General features: G+C 51.6%; 8 protein-coding genes across 8 annotated transcripts; 1 reads left to right on the top strand and 7 right to left on the bottom strand.

Annotated features, from left to right (window-relative positions):
* Positions 1-28: 28 nt before the first annotated feature.
* CC1G_09014 (Ras opposite) lies at positions 29-3104 on the bottom strand (the record flags this gene model as incomplete). The annotated part of the gene is made up of 14 exons (XM_001831433.1): positions 29-351; positions 404-674; positions 731-832; positions 886-1042; positions 1098-1186; positions 1244-1403; positions 1468-1632; positions 1685-1821; positions 1879-2148; positions 2251-2384; positions 2441-2530; positions 2616-2765; positions 2888-3016; positions 3074-3104. The coding sequence occupies 14 exons, from the start codon at positions 3102-3104 to the stop codon at positions 29-31; spliced, it is 2208 nt and encodes a 735-aa protein (XP_001831485.1).
* Positions 3105-3465: 361 nt separating this feature from the next.
* Positions 3466-5593, bottom strand: CC1G_09013 (chitin deacetylase; the record flags this gene model as incomplete). The annotated part of the gene is made up of 10 exons (XM_001831432.2): positions 5027-5593; positions 4921-4971; positions 4706-4864; positions 4585-4650; positions 4386-4531; positions 4217-4334; positions 4075-4164; positions 3931-4024; positions 3782-3878; positions 3466-3729 (listed from the first exon to the last, which is right to left on the bottom strand). The coding sequence occupies exons 1-10, from the start codon at positions 5490-5492 to the stop codon at positions 3466-3468; spliced, it is 1551 nt and encodes a 516-aa protein (XP_001831484.1). The 5' UTR covers positions 5493-5593.
* Positions 5594-6444: 851 nt separating this feature from the next.
* On the bottom strand, positions 6445-10080 carry CC1G_14847 (RhoGEF Rgf2; the record flags this gene model as incomplete). The annotated part of the gene is made up of 12 exons (XM_002910824.1): positions 6445-6562; positions 6596-6770; positions 6829-6912; positions 6964-7186; positions 7237-7505; positions 7566-7718; positions 7772-8165; positions 8217-8372; positions 8422-9036; positions 9090-9233; positions 9289-9510; positions 9565-10080. The coding sequence occupies 12 exons, from the start codon at positions 10078-10080 to the stop codon at positions 6445-6447; spliced, it is 3069 nt and encodes a 1022-aa protein (XP_002910870.1).
* Positions 10081-10353: 273 nt separating this feature from the next.
* CC1G_14846 (hypothetical protein) lies at positions 10354-11351 on the bottom strand (the record flags this gene model as incomplete). Its single annotated transcript, XM_002910823.1, has 2 exons — positions 10354-10379; positions 10475-11351. The coding sequence occupies 2 exons, from the start codon at positions 11349-11351 to the stop codon at positions 10354-10356; spliced, it is 903 nt and encodes a 300-aa protein (XP_002910869.1).
* Positions 11352-12238: 887 nt separating this feature from the next.
* On the bottom strand, positions 12239-14320 carry CC1G_09011 (tRNA (guanine-N7-)-methyltransferase subunit Trm82; the record flags this gene model as incomplete). Its single annotated transcript, XM_001831430.1, has 7 exons — positions 12239-12640; positions 12697-12943; positions 12994-13446; positions 13501-13767; positions 13817-13903; positions 13958-14155; positions 14217-14320. The coding sequence occupies 7 exons, from the start codon at positions 14318-14320 to the stop codon at positions 12239-12241; spliced, it is 1758 nt and encodes a 585-aa protein (XP_001831482.1).
* A 231-nt stretch (positions 14321-14551) lies between these two features.
* CC1G_09010 (hypothetical protein) lies at positions 14552-15169 on the top strand (the record flags this gene model as incomplete). The annotated part of the gene is made up of 1 exon (XM_001831429.2): positions 14552-15169. One exon carries the CDS (start codon positions 14552-14554, stop codon positions 15167-15169), a length of 618 nt encoding a protein of 205 aa, XP_001831481.2.
* Positions 15170-15175: 6 nt separating this feature from the next.
* Positions 15176-16076, bottom strand: CC1G_09009 (mitochondrial protein). Its single transcript, XM_001831428.2, has 4 exons — positions 15836-16076; positions 15484-15783; positions 15403-15433; positions 15176-15355 (listed from the first exon to the last, which is right to left on the bottom strand). The coding sequence occupies exons 1-4, from the start codon at positions 16070-16072 to the stop codon at positions 15306-15308; spliced, it is 618 nt and encodes a 205-aa protein (XP_001831480.1). The 5' UTR covers positions 16073-16076; the 3' UTR covers positions 15176-15305.
* A 225-nt stretch (positions 16077-16301) lies between these two features.
* Positions 16302-21086, bottom strand: CC1G_09008 (hypothetical protein; the record flags this gene model as incomplete). Its single annotated transcript, XM_001831427.2, has 5 exons — positions 16302-16488; positions 16568-17187; positions 17240-20674; positions 20726-21018; positions 21071-21086. The coding sequence occupies 5 exons, from the start codon at positions 21084-21086 to the stop codon at positions 16302-16304; spliced, it is 4551 nt and encodes a 1516-aa protein (XP_001831479.2).
* Between the last annotated feature and the right edge of the window lie 886 nt (positions 21087-21972).

The following is a 21972-nucleotide window of genomic DNA, read 5'->3' as shown; positions in this document are numbered from 1 at the left end:
GGAGGTATAACCAGGTGCTCATCTCAAATCAGAAGCCAAAGAAATTGCGCTTCTTCTTCTTCTCAGGCGGGGCGTTCACAGAGTTCACCGACCCTTGGTATGAATTGGTTGGCGAAGGCTGGATAATCTTGGTGGGAACCTGTTGCCGTGCCGGAGCAGGAGCAGGAGCAGGCCGCACTGGTGGCGGCGGGTCTTTGGTGAAGTATTTCTCGTCATAGAAGTCTTGGAATGGGCGAGGTCCATCTCTGCGATCTCTAAGACCGTTGGGAAGGGCGCGCGAACCTGCACCCTGGAGGTCGAGCACTTTCAGATCATCCACCATGCCGTTCGGTGTGATGGTATGAGTAGAACCTGAAATCATGACATTAGCACTTATCGCCAGTGAGTGAGCAGAAACACCCACCAATGATGATATCCTTATTCAAGCTGCTTGAAAGCTGATACGCTTCCCTCATCTCCGAGTAGGTCACACCGCCGGCAACGAAAACAATGATCCTCTGCTTGTTGTTCGAAATCGCGCTTTGTTTGGGGGCGCGATGCCAGGCAGGTTTCTGACTGCGCAAAGAAGTGGTTTGTGGTGGTGGAGAGCGCAAACTCGTTTGGAGATTGACTTGGGATGGCGCATCCCTCACGTAAGGGAACATGGAGGTCTCGAGCTTCTCTGCCACTTGGTCCTAGAACACAACTGATTAGAAGCAGAAGGAAAGCAAAAGGAATCCCGTCAACATACCTCTAGAACAGCGCGAATAGCGGGCTTGAATCGAGAAAGTTCATATTCGTCATCTCTAGTCGGCTTCTGCTTGATCTTCTTGCGGTCTTTATCGTTAGGGCCCTGTAACACGATCCAGTTACTACCAGATCCGATACAAAAGCAAAGAACCATACCCTGCTCAATCGGACGCCAAGGTGAGCAAGCGCGTTGACAGCATCTTGTTCTGCCAAACTCAGACGGGCGTGTTGGTACAGACGTCGACGATCCTCGTCTGGAACACCATCTCTGTATTGAATGTAAAGGGAAATGATTCGAACTTTGTTGATGTTGCTGTTGAAGCAAGTCAATCATAATGAAAACGGTTTGGAGGAAAACCTCGACGGACCTGACGTCTCTGCTATCTAGCAAAGGAACCATCTCTTCAACCAAGCCTTTCGGTGACTTGCCCTGAGCGTTGAGCCCGGTCGAGCAGCACTATCGAGGTTGAATTCATGTCAACAAAAGCCCTTTGCGATACACTAGATCATTCACCTGTTCGACGTTGGCGATCGGCGGCAGCTTGTCATTCTCAAATTTCGCCATACACTCCTGCGCCATATTCAAGTGCAGAGAGAACTTCTCTCGCTGTTCTTGATACTGAGGAAGATTGGCAAGCATCTCCTTCATGTCGTTAAGATTGGCAGCGCCTTCTCTGTTTCGTACCATGCGTCAGACGACCTGGGATAAAGATCACGACGTCCGATACAATTACACACCCTTTGAAGACCGCATTGTCCGTCAAGAACTTGTTGAAGTCGGCCATGAGTTTATCAATAGCCTCTCTCATGTGCATATGTCGGACCTCAGTCCAGACATTATCGGCGTCGGATAGAGTTGCTGTTTTGTCTTCATAGGCGCCAATAGCGGACTGGAATTTATACCTGTAACCAAATGGTCAGAATCACTGCTTCCATCAAAAGATGTTGTACGTACGTGTATTTGTTATCATGGATGGGCAACAAGTCGTGTGCCATAGCTTGATATGTGAATTCGTGGACAAAGGGCGCAATCATATCCATAGACCTGTCCGTAATGATGAGGACACCTCTAGGCCTTCCTTGCTCTGATTTCTGCACAATTCATTTCTGTTAATTTATTGGGATTTCGAATGTCAAGTTGCGACGTACCCCGAAATCCGGATTCAGCTTTTTATGCTCTTCCAGATTCTGCTCCACCATGAAAGCCAATAGCCTCGTAACGTATTCGGTATCCGCAGCCTCATGAGCCCTGGCATCCGATCCCCGTGCAAGGCTGGTACGCCATCTCGATGACCCTTCCGAAGGCGGGGGCGCTCGAGTCTGGGCATTAGGCTTCAAAGGCCCAAGTGGCGGATGGTTCGAGGGCATATAGTATCGGATGTATGGGTACTCATTCAGCGTGATGCAGCAGTTGGCGATCTGAAGGAATACAGCGGTAAGCGAAAACGACCTGTGTAGAACGTCGAGTTACAGCGAGCTTTCGCCGAAGTAACCTAGACGCTCGTATGATTCCGCACCTACCACTTTACTTGTGAACTGGAGGTCTTCTTCGAGGCGATCCCGAGCGGGTTTGAATGCAGCTTCAGTCCTCGGCGGGCTGTAGATACTGAAGAAGAGACCGGGTTCTTGTAGCGAGAATGCTTGAGCTTCCGTAGCTGAACACTAATCAGTCTACTGCCAGGGTAAGGAATACAGTAGCCGCGCGACACACCCCAGAAATTAAGGAACAGTTCCTTCAAAGCCCGGAGATAGGGTTCAGCAGGTGAGGACGTCAATCGCTGGAACAGCTCTTCGGACAACCCTGAAAACAGCCAACATGAGTTTCACGAGTCCCCAACGGATCCCTGAGCCACTGAGACGCGGTGGTGTAACCCCTAAACACCCACCTTCGATGAAGAACAGATGTGCGCCGCCGTACTGTAGCCTTCCGCTATAGTCCCTGATGATTCGTTCCACGTTCTGTCGTGTCGGCATGAGGAGGTACATGGCCTCGAATTCAGGCTGAGGCTCTCGATGGTTGGAGATGGACTCGATCACTGGTATTCACGATATGGTTGGCCCGTTGCAGCGCGAGGAGCAGCGTCATGAATAGAAACGTCAGTTCAGGCCTCTTTCGTGTCATCCGAAAGAGATCCGGACGTCGAAAACGGGGACATACAGGTTACATTTTCCTGCAGAATATCGAAATGCTTCAAGACGGCGCCAATTAGCTTCTGCGAATGGTCGTCCACGACCAGAATCTTCCATCTCGAGGGTGGGTTCACAGAGCGGATGGCCTCGAGGAACTCTGGAAATCAGATACGATGAGCAGCCAGTTCGCCGTCGACAGAATGCGCCTGCTCACTGTCGCGGACGATGTTGATGAGGGAAACCATGATTGCGGAGGGGAGAAAGGGAGCTGCACCACACTCACTATGGTCGTAGCGCTCGTAGCATTGATCGCGGAAATGGAACAACCACACGCTAAGTACGAGAAGACGGCTATTTCCGATTGTATCTCTGATTGTCGTCTACTACAAGTCAACATTAAGCACGACTGCTACAGGCTATCTAACAAAGAGTGACGTTTAAAAGAGTGCAACAGTCCGTATACCTATATACAAGAAAATCAAGTATTATATGTACGAAAGCGATCCGGGTCCGACGTTAAAGGGCATCAACAGAGTCCGAATACAGTCAGAAAAGTCCATGAGCTTAATGCTCGAGAAGTAGGAAACATGTACAAGTGTGCACAGCTTAGAGAAGAGCGAGGGCACCCATGATCAAGGAGGCGCTCAGGGGTAAGAAGATAGAGGCATCGAGAGAGGCGCCGGATTCTTCTTCCTGCTTGGCTTTGATTTCTTCAGTAGTCTTGCCACCATCCCCAGACTTGGTATCGATGACCCCATCACCGTCAGTGTCGACACCGGATTTATGGGGGTAGGGGAAAGTTTTGTTGGTATTGGACTCGAGGTAGAGATCGCGGGTAGGCTTGTTGATGCACTGGCCGATAGGCTGAAGCTGTAATGAAAGTTAGTACTTGATCCGGGCACGAGTAGCGCTCATGACTTACCGAGAGGCTGGGGGAATAGGAGAGAGCAAGCGGCAAGGTGAAGCCCATGGCAAGGTCGACGGAGATCTCATAGAGATCGTGTTGAAGGACAATGAAACTAAACATCCCATTCAGTGCACATTAAAGACAGAAGGACTAGAGCTACTCACCCAGTTTCCATGGAGGTGGTAGCATTAGTCAAGATCTCTTCGAAGGTTTGGAAAGACTCAGTGCCGTTAACATGTCCAGCAGCAACCATCCAGTCTGACAAAACATTTAGATAGCGGTGGGGAAGAACAAGTGTCGCTACTCACCGTTGGTGTCGAAGACACCTCCGGAAGGGGTGCGAGTCCACATGATAGGGACCATGCCCATAGCGAGAGAGATCGCACGCACGCGGTCATCTTCAATGTCGTTAGGGACAAGGGACATAGTTAACAACACAGGAAAACCCACCGATATCACCGAAAGGAGGCCTCATAGTAGTGGGCGTGACACCGAGGACGGTCTTGATAGCCCGTCGAGTCCACCCAAGCTCAGCAACGACTTCTTCAGTGGTCAAGGAGGTCAAAGGCTACAGGAAGTAAGCATATTGGGAAGATCAGCGAGCATGAATATCACTTACACGATGCGACCAAGTATGCACACTGATCTCGTGTCCCTTCATGTATTCTTCAACAAGGACGGAAGGTCTTTCAATAACACGGGAGCCGACGACGAAGAAGGTCGCGCGCACGTCGACCTCATCCAAGTAGTTCAAGAGGTATTGCGCTACAATATTGTCAACGATGCGCACGATCAAAGATATCTATGAGAAAGCTTACTGTACCCAGAAGGACCATCGTCGAAGCTGACACCCCAGGTGTTTCGCTCGGGGCAGTTCACGATATCTGCCATACAACAAAAATTGGAAACGGCGCGAATGCAGGTAAGGAAGGAACGCACCAGTGTCGCGAATATGTCCCCCGCAAGTCCACCATCCACGCTCAGCAGCTTGGGCAGCAGCAGCGGGGTCGCCACCACAAGAGCCATCGACGGTGGGCGAGAAGTCGGGGATATCATGGCCTTCAAGCTCCTTCATCCAAGTTTGAACTTCAGGTGAATCTAATTTACGACCTCAATCAGTCGCTACTCTGCGCCCACAAAAACCAATGTCTTACCTGTTGGAGGAACGCGATCCTGAGCGGGCCATTGACCTTCTTGATAGACGACTATTGGGGGATAGATTAACCGGATTCTCGAGGAAGATATAACGAATTCATTCACATGGAGTAGGGAGAGCAGGGGCACCAGAGACTGGGGGTCTATCGCCGGGCTGCCAAACCGCAGTGGGAAGAAGGGCAGGTTTTGTGGGCATTCCGCTAGTCACGCTCTCCAACGGAGGGATTTCTGTTCCAGTAGCCATCGGAGGAGGTCCTGTGGGTCTTGTAGTGCTCTCGGAGATGGAAGATCCTGGGGGAAGAACGGGCGGAGGAGTAGCAGGAGGAGCAGCCTGAGGTTCTTCTGGTGCCGGAGGTTGCGGTTGAGGAGTGACTTCAGGTGGGGGAGGAGGGTTCGTATGTTCATGCGACGGGCCTGGGGGAGCAGCGGGCGGTGGGGAGGGAGAAGACGCTCCTCCTTCAGAGACTGAGGGAGGGTCCTGGCGCCTGTGCAATCCAAAACGACTGGGTGGATTATGGGCGGCAGCTGCCAGCTGCAGCGCTGAGAGTAAGAATACAATATGCAGCTTCATCGTTACGAATGATTAAGAAAAAGGAGGGTGAGGGCGCCAAAACGCGGAAAACGCGAAAGAGAAGAAAGGAAGAAAAGTTAAAAAGAAAAAGGTGAAATCTAGACGAAGGGCACTACATATGTACCTCCAATTCCCCGCCGTTGCCATCATCCCATGCGATCACGCCCGCGACATGAATCACCCATCAACCGGTTTCCCACATTTTCTATCTTTCCACCCTTCTCCCGGGGCGAGTCCGAGAAAGCATTGACGAATCCAAGTAATATTGTGTGTATCATTCCAAGATAAGTCAGTGGGACGAGGAGGCTTCCTTCTGGACTCGTCTCTCGCCCATTCACTCACCCTTGAGAGAAATTTTCACGAATGTCCGACTACATACACGAAAACAGTCAGTTGCGGAGGACGACTCTCGGACCCCGCTTCCGCTGATGCCCAAAAATAGCTTGGCCCTGATGTCATTGATTGATTGCCAATCACCGCCAGGGTTCTAGTCCGAGCAGTCCGGTAACTCCGGGCTGACGCCCTGCGCGCTTTCAGCTGCTCTGAGCTCTTAGCCCTTCTTAGCCCTGCCCAATGACAAAGTTCCAAAACGTCATGGCGATCTGGATTGCATACTATTACACCGTTACGATGCTACAGCTACGTGTATCATGCACAACAAATGCTACGTTAATAGGGATAGATAGACTGGCTCGGGGAGAACCATGGACTATGTACGAAAACACTGCAAAGCGCGATAGACGATGGTACCTAGTACTACTACGAAGAATTGGACAAATACAAAAGGAAATGAAAAATGAGAAAATGCAGGGGAATACAGAGTTAAAGATACAAGGGTGTGGGCCAGGTCATTAGTGCGCGTGGCTAAGGCTCTGAGAGTGCATCGACCCGCTGTCAGTCCCGCTGAATCGCTGAGCAGGACGTAACGAAAGAACACGGTCGTCAGAAACAATTAGAATCTCGTCCCTCCCGACACCTTGAGGATGGCGAGGAGCTGGTTGTTGATAACCTGGATAATAGGGATGCCCGCCGTAGCCGTTGGGATACATTCTAAAAATATTTCAGCATCTCTGACATGGATCAAAAATAAAAAAAAACCCTACCCAGGTGCATGTGGATTGTGGTGCATCCCTCCAACATTTGTCACAGACGGCGGCGTGTCCGCGAACAATAATCGCAAATTCGACCCTTGGATGACCTGGCTCAACATGCCGGTCTCAACATGCCGAATTTCCACAAACGACGGCTCGAAGGCGAGAACATATGGCTCATGCAGGGCTGAAACATATCCGCATGAGGAAAACCACTCTCAGAGCGAAGCGAAATAAACGCTCACCGAAGCCCGTTGGTTGGCCTTCCCACTGCACCAAGAAGTTCTTCCGTGACCTGCGGCCGTTCTTGTTCACATAAAACGCGAATTCTGTCACGAAAACGTCTAGCGACCGATTTGATACCGCAAAGCATCACGTACCGTCGTAACACAATAGGAAATCATTGTGGATTCGATAGATAGCCATCGGTCGGAGGGCTGACTCTTTCTTGCGCACAAAGTCAAGTGATTCGTCATGGGGATCAAGTAGGCCTTGGGTATCCAGAGTTTCCAGGTCCACGATCTCAAAGCCTTTGGAGCACCCAACACACAGTTTGGTCTTGAGGTAGTGTATTGACGTTGACTCCACGGGGATGTAGAACTCCTGGACCACAATGAGTAACGCCCGGAGTTCCGAGGGCAACTGCAGCTCACCCGGAATATTTTGAGGGTATCATTACCGCCCTGCAACAACTTTTTGAACGTCGGTTTTGAGCGACCCCGGGTATTCGTGTCGATGGGTTCCAGTGTCTTGAACGTGCTGGACAATTGGCTGGATTTCACAATGCAAACAAGCACCCTGTCGAGGCAGTACCCCGCTTTGAAAAACGAGGTATGCGAGGATATCCGTTTGGCACGTTTGAGGCCGGCCATGGGGTCGTTTTGATCCAGTGCATCGAGAGGGAATGTGATCACTTGGCGTTCTGGAAAGGGACGTCCCCAATGGTTAGACAGTTAGTCCTACGGATAGCATTTGTACCCACCTGAGAGAACGATGAGCAGTTGGTAGTCCTCCAACACGTCGACCTGGGTCACGTCGAGGAGTGCTAGAACTTTGACCGGGTCACGATGAGATTCTCTAAGGTCGGAGATATAGACACCATCGTCCGTCCCGTATACCACCCGTCGTCCACCGTCTACGCATATAAGTATTCGCCTTGGAAGGGAGAATACGACGGAGCAAACTCACTGTAAGGCGCTGCACAGTTGACCTTGTTGGGCCCACTGAAGAACCCTTCGCTGAGCGGCACAGTATCGAATATCATAGCCTTCTCAGTGATCTTCTGTTGCTGCTTGAGGATAGCCTCCAACCACTTTCGATGAGCGACAGCCGAACTCGCCCATAGCATCAGGTGATAATGCCGTCGTCCTAGGTAGATAAAGTTGATCCAATATTGGCCTTTGGGTTCGCCCCGAATGGTAACTGCAGACACTACATTGTTGACGCTAGGCTTATCTTTGCTGAAGGAACTCCGGCGAGTGAGGGTTTGTCCGCTCTTGCGGTGAGAACGAATGGTTCCGGTGCCGGTCGAAGAGTTACCGTCGTCGGCAGCAGTCACGACCAGGAGTTCCAATGGGATGGCCTAGGGAATCATAAGCTTGAACGGGCAAGTATGAAGAGATAAATAGCTCACCGGTCGATAAACCTTGTACTGCTCCTGGTTCTTGTTCTTCACAAGTTTCGTAAACAGCAAGGCATGGTCAAAGAGGTAAGTGTGAATCTCGCCATCGCGCTTGTTCAAGGTCCCCTTATACACCATCTCTCGCTGCTCGTCTGCCAATCGAAGATCCTTGAGGCCCAAGTCAGCATGGCATCACTATAGATAGGCAAGAACAAACCATCTCTTCTCCCGGTCTGAACACCAACTGTTGATGAAGTTGCAACAGATTGAATCTGTTCTCTGACTTGCCGGATTCAGCATTGACTTTGGCCAAGAATTCTCGAATAATGGCGATGACTTGAGGTAGGTGCGTCTTGTCAGGACTATCTTTGGGCGTATGTTTAAGAACAGCTTCCAACAGAAGAGGGTATCGTGCAAGACGCGTCGTGGGCTTCGTGAGATACGCGTTAAGCTCCAGTTTCCTTGATTCAGGTAACCGTTCCGTTTGCTGACACGGTGGTGAGATGCTTTGCGGGAACACCAAGAAAAGAAGACCAACCTCGACAAAGTGGGCAAAGGCAGGGTTCGAAGTCTTCTCCTTCTCGAACTCATACTTTCCCCAGAGTTGATGGGCGCCATATGAAACGAAGGGTCCGAAATGAGGCACCGATTCCAACAAGACATCGCCAATCCTGTCAACGATAGCGTATTGCTTCTGTCGCTTATTCAGCGCGTCCCTCAGTCGAGTATTCACCGCGATGATATCCTCCACATTCCAGAACACTTGCGCCAGGAAGTCTTCACGCCTATCGATAGGGATGATGTCTTCCTCACGTAATCGTTTCATCCAGACCTAAATCGAGGCAAAAGGTTGGAGAGAATGGAACAGATTCGAGATAAACTTACATCACGAAGGTATTCGAGATCTCGAACAAAGTCGCGTTCAGTGTAGATGACCTCATTGATAGCCTCCTGGCGCTTCTTCTCGGCGTCTGAGAGATTTTTGACTAGTTCAGGAGGCACCGAGTGTATCCATAGCGATCCGGTTTCCTATAGAGATCTTAATTTTCCTGCGTGGAGCAAACGAAATGAGGGGACCACTCACGAGCGCGTCAGTCAAGCTTTCTCTGCTGATCTGCTTGGATAGGCCAGGTTGGAGCTTCAGGTTCAATCGTGCCTGCTGTTCCAGTCGCCTTGGACAAGCGATACTGTAGCAGAGTTGGTCGCGATTGCATGTCGGAGAGTAGCATTCGGTGAGAAGAGTGAACACGCCAGAAGGGAGAGGCACGTCATCCGATGCATCCTTCCCTGACCCATGTGAGGAACCCTGAAACCAGCCACAATCTCAGAGGTCGTTCGAAAGCATCGAAATCGGGCGTACCTGAGAAATCTCAACACCAGCAAGTTTGTGTGCTAACCGCTCATGTTGCAGCGCCTCCCCGCCCCCATGCCCCACATTCGGTAACTCGCCGCTGACGAAAGGGCTGGGTAACTTGGTCCTGAATTGATAAAGCTCATTTGCACTGTCTCTCAACCGGTGATCGTAGGTAACATCGTGAAAGAACTTTTGCGCGTCCAATGCTCTTCCAAGCAGCAATGCGAGATTTCTATCGGTGGTTTTGATGATGTAGGCAATCTTGTCAACAGCCTCCCGCCCGTCGAATACCGCCTTGTACGTGAGGCCATCCTTGACACGATCCGAGAGCGTAATGCGTTCGCGAAAGGCTTCTGCAACGAGCGATAAGAGCGCTGGATAGACCTTTTTGCGGCTGAGGCGAGGTTGAGCAGGCGAGTTTCGTCCATCGACAGTGGATCCACTGTAGGCCCTAGATGATTTCCGAAGATGGTTCTCAACAGCGGTTCGCGAAGGAACAGAATGGGTAGTCGAAATAGACATTGCGCGATCTTGAGAAAGGCGGTTGTGGCCTGAAAGGGAGTGTCTGGGGACTGTTCGTGCTGAATCTGACGACCGGCGAGTGCTGTATGTGTGGAATGACTGATCTGTTGACGCAGATGCAGATGGTTCCGGTGTTGATGCTGATTGAAGCACTGGTGAAGTGGTATATGGTGCTGAGGTATCCACTTGAAGAGGTCGATGCTGGAAAACGTAAGGAATATGAGCACCGTGCCGGATGTTGTTGTAAGATAACGCACAGATGACTTTGAGCCTTCAGCCATGGAAGACGACCTCGTATGCTGTGAAAAGGAGCTGTTCCTGCTTGGCCCTCCTGTAGTCAACCCGCCCATTATCAGAATCAGACGAACAAACCCTCAATATCAAAACAACATACCTGAATGATCACTTCTCGCGTAAGGGAGTTCACTCTCTGCATCTGTTCCCTGGTCACTGTTGTTACCACTCCCGTTGGTCCCGAAATCAATTCCCAATCGCCCCTCATCGTGTTCCAGACTAACGCCAAGGCGTGGTGGTTCGGAAGAACGCGTCGAGCCTCCGCTGTTGTGATGCAAACTGTGAGTTAACGACGGACGACGATTTATTTCGTTGGGCGATGAACGAGGTCGACCCCATTCCGCTTGCTGTTGAGCGGGTGGGGCGGGAGACGGTTGATGCCGAGCGCCATTGGCGTAGACTTGGTGCTGGTAGGCCTGGGCCGGGGTCATCGCCGGGTGCGACGAGGAAGATTGGATCATATCTGGGGGTTCCTGGAAATGAGAGACGGGAGGGTTCATGTGGGGTCCGCCATTGCCGACCAGGGATCGGGCACGAGTTAATTGGGGATTTGAAGGTAAAGCTAAATTGCCCGAGTAGTTGTACGGGCTCTGAATATGTTGGGGAGGTTGTTGATAAGGGCCTGGAGGGTGGTCGTAGCCTGGATATTGAGGGTGCTGGACGATAGGTTGGTGGTAGGGCTGAACGTAAGGACCCTGAGGGGGCGGCGGTCCCAGCTGCGGTGGGGGGCTCATATAGGGCTGATAACCCGAGTGGGACGAGCCAAACGACGACCGGGAATCAGCATTTGAGTAATGAGATTGCTGTCGATAAGGGTAGGCCTGGTTTTGCGAAGGAGGGTAGGGGGCGTATTGTGGGTAGGCATTTTGGGGATAGTCGGCCTGGTGGTGGTGAACGCCTGGACGACCAAAGATGGATTCGTAGGCCTGGTTTCGTTTGTCTGGTGGTTGTTGACGAGGGCCGTTTGGCTTCTCCATCGTGCTCGTCGTCGGCGACGTCGGCGAGCAAGGGCGATGTAGGAGATGGTGGTCGATGTAAAAGTACTAAATAAAGAATACTTCTTGTCGCGCGTGAACTCTTGTCAATTGGCATTCATCATCCCAACTGTAACCGTTTCTCCAACGTCAGATACACCGCTTTCAGGGCTCTATATATTTCCCAATCCATTATATCTCGCCGACGTACGACGATTATGACTTTCGGCTGACCGTTGGATGAGCCGGATCTACCGTTGTTGCAGTCAAGCAATGCATCTAACCCTAGCCAACCCGAGCTGTCGGCCAAGCTTATGAATTCATTTCTGAAAGTGTATTCCTCAAGCAACGTTACGGTACGTGGTATTTTTGGGTGTGGACAGCGACAAGGGGAAAAAATGGTCCAATTATTCTCTCCAACATGCATTCACACCGGGAGATTCTCGAAACCTCTTTGTCCAGGCGCGATGCTTCTGCTTCCCAGACAGAGCAAGCCCTTTCAAAATGCATTGCCTTCGTGATTGATATGTCAAGGCTGGATCCTGATCGACCAACTGGAAGGCCTCCACTTATCAGCTGGGTCTAGCTTGTTATTTTTACACCCGGGCCCTGCATGGAGGTCTGCATTCTTGCAATACCCTCAGAGACTTCATAACGCTCGATGCTCGGTCATTAATCCTCTTGGATCCTGCGGTGACCAGTGATCTCGCCCTTATCTACGCGAAGCGGGGTCATAGACTCGTCGACCTTCGACTTCTCACCGATTCTAACTACATCCATCCTCCCCAATCGTACGTCGAACTTCCTTTCTCACCACCGCCATCTGCTCAGCGCGTCTTCATTTTAAGAAATACAAATAGAGGGATCGAGTCCACCTTCAATCCGACATCTCATGATGCTTCACTCGACTCGGACTTTGACCTTTTCAATTGAGGCTGGCCTTCAGCATCATCCTGCGGCGTTGCAGCTCCTGCTTCAGACTGTCCTCCTCCCAACACCTTCGCCTTGGTCTCCTCCACCCGCGTGATCCGCTTCAATCTTCCCAGTTCCCTCTTCGTCAACCCTCCATCGGCTGCAGTCGGGGTCGCAGCTCCGCTATCTTCTCCCGCAGCCTTCGTAGAGAACGCGACCTCGGGTCCTCTTGCGACGTACTTCGGCAACGACACGAGCTCGGAATACAAATCGAAAGCCTTGAGATCCTTCTCTGACGCTGGGATATCTGAGGCCGAGTCGTTCAAGGCTTTCAGCAGAGGTTCGCAACGTGCCAGCGCTTCAGCTGGTGGCTGGATTAGCTATATTGAATCATCAGCATGATGAGAGTCGGAGAGCCTCGTGTGATGGTACATACACCTGAGGATGATACGGCCAGGAGGCGAACACGATCTGTTCTTTCCGAAGAAGAGCCATCTCCATGATTCCCGGTCCACGAGGGGTCCAACACCACAAACACGAGTGCAGGGTCACCAGCGATGGAGGGAACGGCTAGGAAATCAATGACCGGCTTTCCAAAGTCGAAATGAGAAATGGTTGTTGTAAGCATAGGGTCATTTTCAGGGGATGGCTCCGGGGATGGGAAGGAAAACACGGCGGTTGCACTATGTCAAATCCGGTTAGCCGTGATTCTTTCGGGATTGCAAAGACATACCCGATAGCACTGAAGATATAATGCACTTTTCCATCTGCATCCACAGCACTCGATATCCTTCTAATTGCCAAAACTTTTTGAGGTTCAGAACCTGCAGCAGGTTCGGAGGTTGCACCAGAACCTCCCGCAGTCCCATCAACAGCCATAGATTCCCCTTCTTCACCCCCTGCCCCACCAGCTTCCTCTTCCGCCTTCCCTTTGCCCTTGTTCTTTCCCTTCCCTTTCTTCTTCTTCCCCCTCCTCTTCGTCTCACCTCCCTCCTCACCATCATTCTCACCATCATCACCCCATCTCGCCTTTTTCACAACGATGTACGGTTCGACAACCTCAGCAACCTCCACATTGCCCTTCTGCTTCCCACTCATCCAATCCCACACCTTCAACACTGGGTCCCCTCCACCCGAAACCAGGACTGTGGGATCTGATTGAGGGATATGCAACGCGGATACGAATCTGGGCAAACCATTCAACAAAGAACGACCACGGGCATCTGGAGCATCCACTCACTTTCTATGACCCAGGCAGTACATCTCAACATTGTATCCTTGAGGGTACCAGCTTACCCGAATATGTTCGTCCCTATCGGCCGTTATAATGTACTTCTCTTCAAAGTCTGCCGAGTGTGTGAGGAGCATCGCGTTGAGAGGGGAGGCATGGCCGAGGACGAGGGTGCCGTTCGAAGGGTTGGTATGTGAAGCATAGGGATCCTTCGCCTCGTCGGCTTTTTGTTGAGCAATTTCAGCGTCTGTGTATGGGACGTATACGAGGGGATAACTAGAGATGGTTTGTATGAGTCCTAGATGGTGGAATTATCGAGTCTTACCTGAAGACGTCTCCGAACTTGTCTGAGGTCAGGATCGTTTGCGAGTCTTTTGTGAATAAGAGGCCGGTAGGCTTTTTGGGGAGTTCTCTTCGGAAGGGTAAATCCTACAACTGGACTAGCAAGAGACCAGAGGCTCCTCACCTGGAATTGAACAGCTTCAATCCTCCAACATCATCTCCACCTTCAAGTTCCCAAATTTTGAGGAGTTTGTCGTCTCCAACCGTCGCGACGTATTTGAATGCGGGATCGACAGCAACACATTGGATAGGCCCAGCTTTTGAGATATCCTCCTGATCCCTTTCGCCCAGTCGTGCCGTCGAGCGTTGGAGTTCCCCAGACCTAACATACGAGCCAAGTCAATTGACCACTGCAGGTGGAAAAAACAACCGGGAGCACTCACTTGGAGTCAAAAACCAATACGTGTGGCCCAGAAACAACAACAGTCTTCTCTGGACTGTAGAACACTCGGGTAAACGGCCATGGGCGAGTCTCTGGAGTCGCCATTATGTTTTGGGAAAATGAAAAGAGTAGATAAGATACCGTCAAGTCCTTGATCAACAACAAGTCAACAAACTCTAATCACTCCGAGACGAGAAAAATCGCTTGGCAACGGCGCTCAAATATCGTTCGACACGTTACGACAAACGCTACTCTGCCAGAACTGGGACGATGATATACAACGAGAAGAGCTCCTCGGCGTCAGCGAACGGGCACAAAGTCCAGAAACGCCACTACATGGCGCCGGGAACACCACTCTCGCAGCGTCCTATGGACCTAGTGTACTTTCTCTTCTTCGTGTCACACATCCCGTTCACGTTGATCCTCGACCTGCAAGCCGTCTATCCAACATGGCTGCTACCAGAAGACTCCTCACTGCGCGCTCTCGGCGCATTCTACGTGTCAATGACGAATGACCCAATCATTGGAGGTGTGGCCGGAACGTTCGGAGAGGTGACGAGGCGCTCGATGCAATGGCTTTTGTCTTTCACGTACCTGGAAATGTACGTCGCTTACCCGTTTCATGAAGACGAGTGCCCTGACCCACATTCCACAGGTTCTTCCAGCTTCCGACCTTCTTCTACGCTGCCTATCACCTCTACCACAACCGCAAGTTGCACGTCCTCTACCCGCTCATGGCAATCTATGGCGCCTCAACAGCAACGACGACTCTTCCCTGCATTGTCCTCGTCCTCACCACACCTCCCACCGGCGTTGCGACCGTCCTCGGCTCAACGGTATCTTCAGGTCAAAGACTCACACTGCTCGCATCCTATCTCCCTTACCTTCTCATTCCATTGGTCATGGCAATTGACTCGGCATACCGAATGGCCGGCTTGGTTTCCAGAGCGTTGAAGGAGATCAAGAAGGAGGGTAAATGGGATTAAGTGTACAGATGATGTGGTTATGCATGCTTGGATCTTAATGGGACGATTATTAGGGCGTACGTATCGTGCAAATGAGTGTGAAATGATGACCGAGAAGTAGAAGATTATGACCGGAACCGAAGATATGCCATGAGGAGAGCAGCACCACCAGTAACTGAACAGAGATGAGCACAAGTCGGGGATCCAGGTCAACGAACTCACCGAAACCGACGAGGTATTGCAGGGTGACAGCCTACAATTCATTGAGAAAAGGTTCGCCATTAGCATGCTTTCCAAACGCACCTTGGAAGACTGTATCGACGTCCGCAGCCCAGCAATCTCTTGCTCAATCCTCGTGTCCACCTCCTTGATTTTCAACTCCTGACCGCTGCTCTCCTCCCGCATCCGGCCTTTCTCCAAGTTCAAATCCAGCCGAACACCAGCCTGAGTCCGCATGATCTCCTCCCGCAACCTCTGCTTCAGCTTCTCAATATCAGCAGCAAGACGGTCGTTTTCCGCTTTGATCATGGCGATGTCGTTCTTCTCCATAAGTTGGAGCTCGGACTTCATCTGCGCGAAATCGACTTGTTGCGTGTATTGATGCTGTAGACACCTTAGTATTCCTTCTCGAGGCGCGCATAAGACTCAAACGCACCTTCTCCTGCTCTGCCTTGGTGACCATGTTGGCCGTCATGTTCCGAATACTCTCGTCAATGACTTCAGCCATGGCAGACATGATACCTTCTGCCTGGGCACGGTTCAGTCCCTCGCGTTCCAGCCGCTGGACGAAATGGTGGGTATCGAAGTGAAAGTCATTGAGGCCCCTCGTTGAGGATATTGGCCGGGTATTTCGCAGGTACAACGAGGAGACGCGGAATCGAGATGCTAGCATTGTGTCATGAGGCGCTCACAGCGGTTGCGCAGTTTCCGGCATGCCAGATGATGTCAATTCGTTTTCAGACGGCTATCACCGAAAGGCCAAAAGCATCCGAGATTCCGTTATCGAACCTTGACGTTGCAAAGCTTTGCAACTGATGGAAGGAGGCTTGCATATTTTCTGACTTCACACACCTAATCGGACTGTATATACAAGGACTGGAATTAATAGAGTACGAATTGGATCAAAGGCCAAAGTGAACGAATGGAACCCATCGATGGAATGATACACCCTGGTCCCGCAGTTCCCGCGTAGCAAGATGCAACCCATATGCTGCATCGGTTACATTAGGCGGTGACCCCGCACCATGACGGAAAAGGTGACTGTAGAAGACGTCAGCCACTATTGGTCCATCCTCATCATGGATAGCCCTGTGTTTCGAAAGGGTAAAAACCCAACCTTCAGTTCCGCGGTACAGGATAAAGTTGCAAAGAACCTTATAAGACTCACCACATCGTCCCAACAACACTTCTAAAGCCCGCAAACATCATCGTGGCAGCCAGAGAGAGCGATTCATCTGGCCGTGCATCATCTCCCATAGCAGTCTCGCAGGCGCTGAGGTATGCAAGAGCTGCCGTCGAGCTCTGGCACTTGTTAATGATAGTCGACATCATGATTTCCCCGCCTTTCAGGAGTAGACGACTCTCGAGCGGATTTCCTGGATTCTGAGTTCCGTGACATCCGAAGTGTACGATCGAAGATTTTGCAATGTCGCCAAGGACGGTGTCTGGCGTCGTTGCCTCGTCCTTGGAGCTGACGCGAGTTACCAGTTGTTCCATTTTCGGAATCCGTGACTTTATCTTCTCCAGTTCCACGAGCGTTGATGGCAGACTGCTGACCCCTGGGCCCAAGATTTCAGGCTCAATGATCGCAAGCATTTGAAAGTCGGAGATGGGCGCTGGTGGAGGAGAGAGCAGATCTTGAGGAGATGAGCAGTAGGACGAGATGGCATAGTGGAATAGACAGTCGAGTGCATGATTTTGCTTGGAGTATAGTCCAGAACCATGGATGGGAAGGAAGGCGAAGAGCCCCGCGGGACACCACCAAATTCTTTCACTCGGCGAATCTACCTATGCAACAAGGTGAGATAATCGAGTCCCCCGCGTAAAATGAGCTTCTCACCTTTTTCAGGTCCAACGCTTGAACCACTGGCTGGACAACCTTAGTCCACAATACCTGCAGGAGAATCCGGAAATCATCGTCACTTGTTCGCCTGCTACTTCGACCGAGGAGAGCGCGCTCCGTGGATCCTTCGACGGCCTTCAAAGACTCTGCGGGGATGACATGCCCTCCTGCCAGTCGATCGATAGCATTCCTCCAGGCAACCACTTGTTTGGCGTCCACAGACAACGCGAGGGAGTGCAGAGCACCGCTGCGTTGCAAAATTAGAGCATGGCATCCATATCGACTCTCGTTTAAAAATACGAGAGGCCCGTTCTTGGAAGCAAGTTTGAGGGAGTCGAAGGTAGGTGGCAGTAGGAAATCCCGAAACTCAGGTATCTCCCGAATCTTCCTGAGGAGTTTATCCCTTTCCTCCGCTAGGGTATGTGGTAAACTGCTGGAAAATGACACGGTCGCCTTTTCGAAGCCTCCAACATCTTGTAAAAGCTGATGGGTCGCGGCCTCCAGCCGTCGAGTAACTGAGCGCAATTCTGATGCGAACAAGGGATGGCTTCCTTCAAGTCGATCAAAGGTCACCCGGGTTTGCAGGGCCTGAGACCAGAAAACGGACCGCCCACTCGAAAGAAACGTGACTGCGAGTTCAGGGACTTCTTGCTCGATAGCATATTGTGCAGCATCTCGAACGAGTCCCCTCGTATGAAGAAGGACGCTCTGGCGCTGCTGGAGGGTCATGTCAAGAGAGGCGAGTAGAGGAAAGAGGGACATAGCATGTCGGTAGGCCTGGAATGCTGTGTTTGGGCGATGGAACTGTCGACCGCATGTCGCACACCCTATCGCGTTCTTTAATTGAGCGAGCAATGGACCTGTTTTGGACCGGGAGGCGGTTTCAAAGAGGTTGAAGACTCTGTCCAAATCGTCCGTTGCTTTCGTTGTTTCATATTTTCGCAGCATGGCGCCGGCCAAGTTGTGAGTCAATATCATGTGGTTAGGATGATTGTCTGGTATTGCTGAAAGAGCTTGCTCGTTGCTAGAGATAGCCTCTTGGAGATCGTCCACGTTGTGGAGAACGTCGAAACGTTGACGAGCAGCAAGCCCAAGGGTGGACAACAGCAAGGGGCGGAAGGGGTGAATGTCACCAATCGATTTCAGCACCGTGCGCAGCGATGTAATGCTCTCTTCCAAATCGCCAACGTCCTGTTTGTTCTTGAAACGGGTTGTCAGAGCATTTGCAAGATTGTTGACGCAGGCTGGATGGAAAGGGTGTTTGTCGGGATAGAAGCCCGAAGCCTCTCTGAAATACCTAATGCTTTCTTCGATGTCTCTTATGTCTCGAGTGTATTCGAAACGAAGGGAGAGAGCGTTGGCAAGACAGTTGAGGGATTCGGAATATTCCGAATGACCCTCCGACCGTAACGCGAGTGCTTCCCTGTGACAGGTAACACATTCTTCCAGATCCTGGAAGTCGCCTTTGTGTTGGAAGCGGTTTGACAGGGACACAGCAAGGTTGCTGAGAGATGACGAGCGTTCCGGGTGTCCCGTGGGCCTCAAAGACAGTGCGGCTCGGTGATATACGATGGACTCTTCGAGATCGCTGGAGTTCCCGCTGTGTTTGAAACGGATGGAGAGAGAGCTTGCGAGGCTGTCGAGGAGTTGTGAGCGAGCGGTATGCCTAGAAGCGCTCAACGACTCGAGCGCTTCTCGCCGGTAGCGAACGACATCATCCAAATCATTGAATATACCCTCGTGTTCAAACCTAGTGGAGATAGAGTTTGCAAGGTTGTGCAAGACTTCGTAACGGCGTGGATGACCCGTGGGCATTGACGCCAGTGCTTCCTGTTCGTAAGTGATGGATTCCTCCAAGTCGGTGCGGTTTCCCTTGTGTTGGAAGCGAGTGGCGAGAGCGGAGGCAAGATTGCTGAGCGGTGAAAAGCGATCCACGTGCCCCTTCGGTTTCAGAGTGAGTGCTTCCTGTCCATATAGGATGGATTTCTCCAGGTCGTCGTGGTCTCCCTTATGCCGGAATCGTTCAAGGAGAGAGGTCCCTAGGCTGTCAAGCGACGAAGGTCGCTTTGGGTGGCCGCTGGGCCTTAGAGCGAGCGCTTCTTGGTTGCACCGGACACACTCCTCAAGGTCTTCGATTTGGCCTCTTTCCATAAACCGAATCCGAAGGGATTCAGCGAGGTTGCTGAGCGACAACGAGCGATCGGGATGGCCTTTCGGACTGAGTAGAAGGCTTTCTCGGTGGTATCCGATACATTTTTCAAGGTCTTCGAAGCTGCTTTTGCTCTGGTATCGAAGGAGGACGGAGTTTGCGAGATTCGTGAGCGATGAGGAACGATGTGGATGGCCCCTAGGCCTGTGCAAGAAAGCCTCTTGGCCATACGAGATGCTGTTATCCAAGTCCTGGAAGTTCCCCGTGAGCTGAAAGCGAAGGGCAAGGGAAACTGACAAGTCATCGAGCGCATCTGGACGTGCGGGATGGCCTTCGGGTCGCAAGGCGAGTGTCTCTCGGCGGTACGCGATGCATTCTTCCAGGATTTCGACGCCACCTTGGTGCCTGAACAAGATAGAGAGAGAGGTTCCTAGGTTTTTGAGTGAGAGAATTCGCCCCGGATGACCTTCAGGCTGCAATGATAGTGCCTCACGATAATGTGAGATAGATGCTTCGAGGTTGTGGATGTCCCCCGCCCGCATAAACCGAGTGAGAAAGCCGTTGGCTAGGCCGATGAGAGTCGTTGGCCGGCCTGGGTGAGGTGGGGGCGTGAGACTGAGGGCTTCTTGACTGAGGGCAATTGATTCGTTGAGGTCCTCGATGTTTCCGGTGTATTTAAACCGGATTGTAAGTGCGTCTCCGAGATTGTTGAGCGAGTGGTGGCGAAGGGGGTGCAGCGGTGGTCGAAGCTCAAGGGAGAGTCGAAGTAACGATATGCCTGTTTCAAGCTGCGGGCCGTGGATCAGTCGGGATCCTAGAATGAACGCGTCTAGGCCTTTGCCATCTTCGGCTGCTACAGCTCGTCTGAAGTGAGTCTTTTCATCAAGTCCCTCGGCTTTCCTTTGTTGCTCACACTCGGTGAACTTGATCATTCCGACGAGTTGAAGGCCAAGAAGAGCGTTCAACTTCAGCGGATCTTTGTTGTTACAGAGGCCCCGAGCTTCCTGAAAACATCCTGCTGCACGGTCCAAACTCCCGGCACTCCCACTTGCCAGATAGGTCAGCACAAGTGCATTCCCAACTCGGAGCACCAAGTCAGCGCGCTGGAAGTCGGATACTTCGGGGGAGGGTGAAGACAGAGCATCCTGGGAAGCTTGAATCGCGGTTTCTAGCTTCTCTGTGTCGATGGAGCGGCGACAGCTTGCGATGAGGTCGAGCGCTTGATGGATGGAGTCTGGGTAGACCTCGAGTGCAGCCTTGTCACCCACTCGCCTCGGCTGCTTCTCGTAACAATGTCAGGACTGTACCGCCAGGGGACTTGGGAAGCCACTCACGAGAAGTTCAATTTGCTCCTGTTCACACTTGTCCAGAAGTTGGTCGCATTCGTACATGTCGTCAAACCATCCACGATGAGCGAACCGAGTGAGGAGGGCCTTGACAAGACCACGTTCAGCAATTGCCCGCGACGTGCCATCGTCCTCATTTCGCATGACCTGGCGCAAAAGGCTTATCGCAGTCTCAAGGGATTCCGTAGCCATGTTGTCTTTGGCATCCTCAATCATGGCTCTTCCTACGTCCCACGGCCTTCCTGTGTCGTCCTTCTCGATGGCCTCGATTTTCGAATCGCCTATACATGAATTCAGCACTGCCATTCGAGTGAGGGATATATACGGACGTACTGTATGGGCTGCCCATCTTGAACACTAGGACGAGTGGTTTGGAGTGAATTGCTCACGGATCTACTTGTTTAAAACCCACCGTGGAAAGTCACTTGTCACGGCGCTTAGATTTGTATCATCACACGCCAACAAGTTCTGAGCAAGAAGTAAAGATGGAAGCAAGGAGTGCCGAACGGATTACCGGAAATAGACCAAAGGATGACAAGGAGCACGCTTCGGAGTGTGATACAACTTCACAGCAGGCAGGACATGTGGCTTGGAAGGCGCTTAACGACCGCGCCTCTGCCAGTCACGACTCACCATCCATTCAATTCAATCGACGGTTCGAGTACGCTGGTCACTGCCCTTGTCGACATCACGAGGAAGGTTGTGCGGCGGAATGGAACCTGCTGGTTTTTGTTCACCGCAAGCAACGTCCTGGGTGTCTCAGAGAACGAGAAAAGCCCGATGTAGTCGAAGGTTTTTGATTAGCCTTACTAGATTCAGGCGCAGTGCGGGTCGAAGAGGCGCATCCTGAGGCGTTATGTCAGAAGAGTGGTCAAGGCACGGCGCAAGCAAGAATGCAGACCCCTGGCTGTGACCGAGATGCCGTAATCGGCGATCAACGATATCGCGGCGAGCTCCGTCCCCATCGCGGGTTGAACGCGAGCGTCGAACCTCGTCGAAGTTGCGCCGAACTGTAAACGTTTCGTCCACTCATTCAAATGCCAGGAAACACCAAGGAACTTGCTTGGAGAGAGCCCACAGCCATACCACAAACCCATGAATGATTTCAAGGAAGGATGTGATCGATTGCAACAGGATCCCGGGCACTCCGGTGACAACGTTTCAGCCTTTCAAAAGCAGTAACTCTCTTGTGTACATTCGGTGAGCGAAAAGCTTTGTGTTAAACTCGACAGAAC

The sequence above is a fragment of the Coprinopsis cinerea genome (genome assembly GCF_000182895.1).
Source record: "Coprinopsis cinerea okayama7#130 chromosome 7 map unlocalized cont3.7, whole genome shotgun sequence".
In the NCBI taxonomy this organism is placed as follows: Eukaryota; Fungi; Basidiomycota; class Agaricomycetes; order Agaricales; family Psathyrellaceae; genus Coprinopsis; species Coprinopsis cinerea.
Note: the sequence above shows the minus strand (reverse complement) of the source record. Positions and strands in the feature narration are given on the sequence as shown.

Bases quoted from the DNA above. Each gene is read 5' to 3' on its own strand.
- CC1G_09009 (XM_001831428.2), bottom strand. From the start codon at position 16,072: ATGCTAGCATCTCGATTCCGCGTCTCCTCGTTGTACCTGCGAAATACC. The intron at 15,784-15,835 runs GTGCGTTTGAGT...AGGTGTCTACAG, and splicing joins CCAAGGCAGAGCAGGAGAAG to CATCAATACACGCAACAAGT. The intron at 15,434-15,483 runs GTGCGTTTGGAA...AATGAATTGTAG, and splicing joins CGTCGATACAGTCTTCCAAG to GCTGTCACCCTGCAATACCT.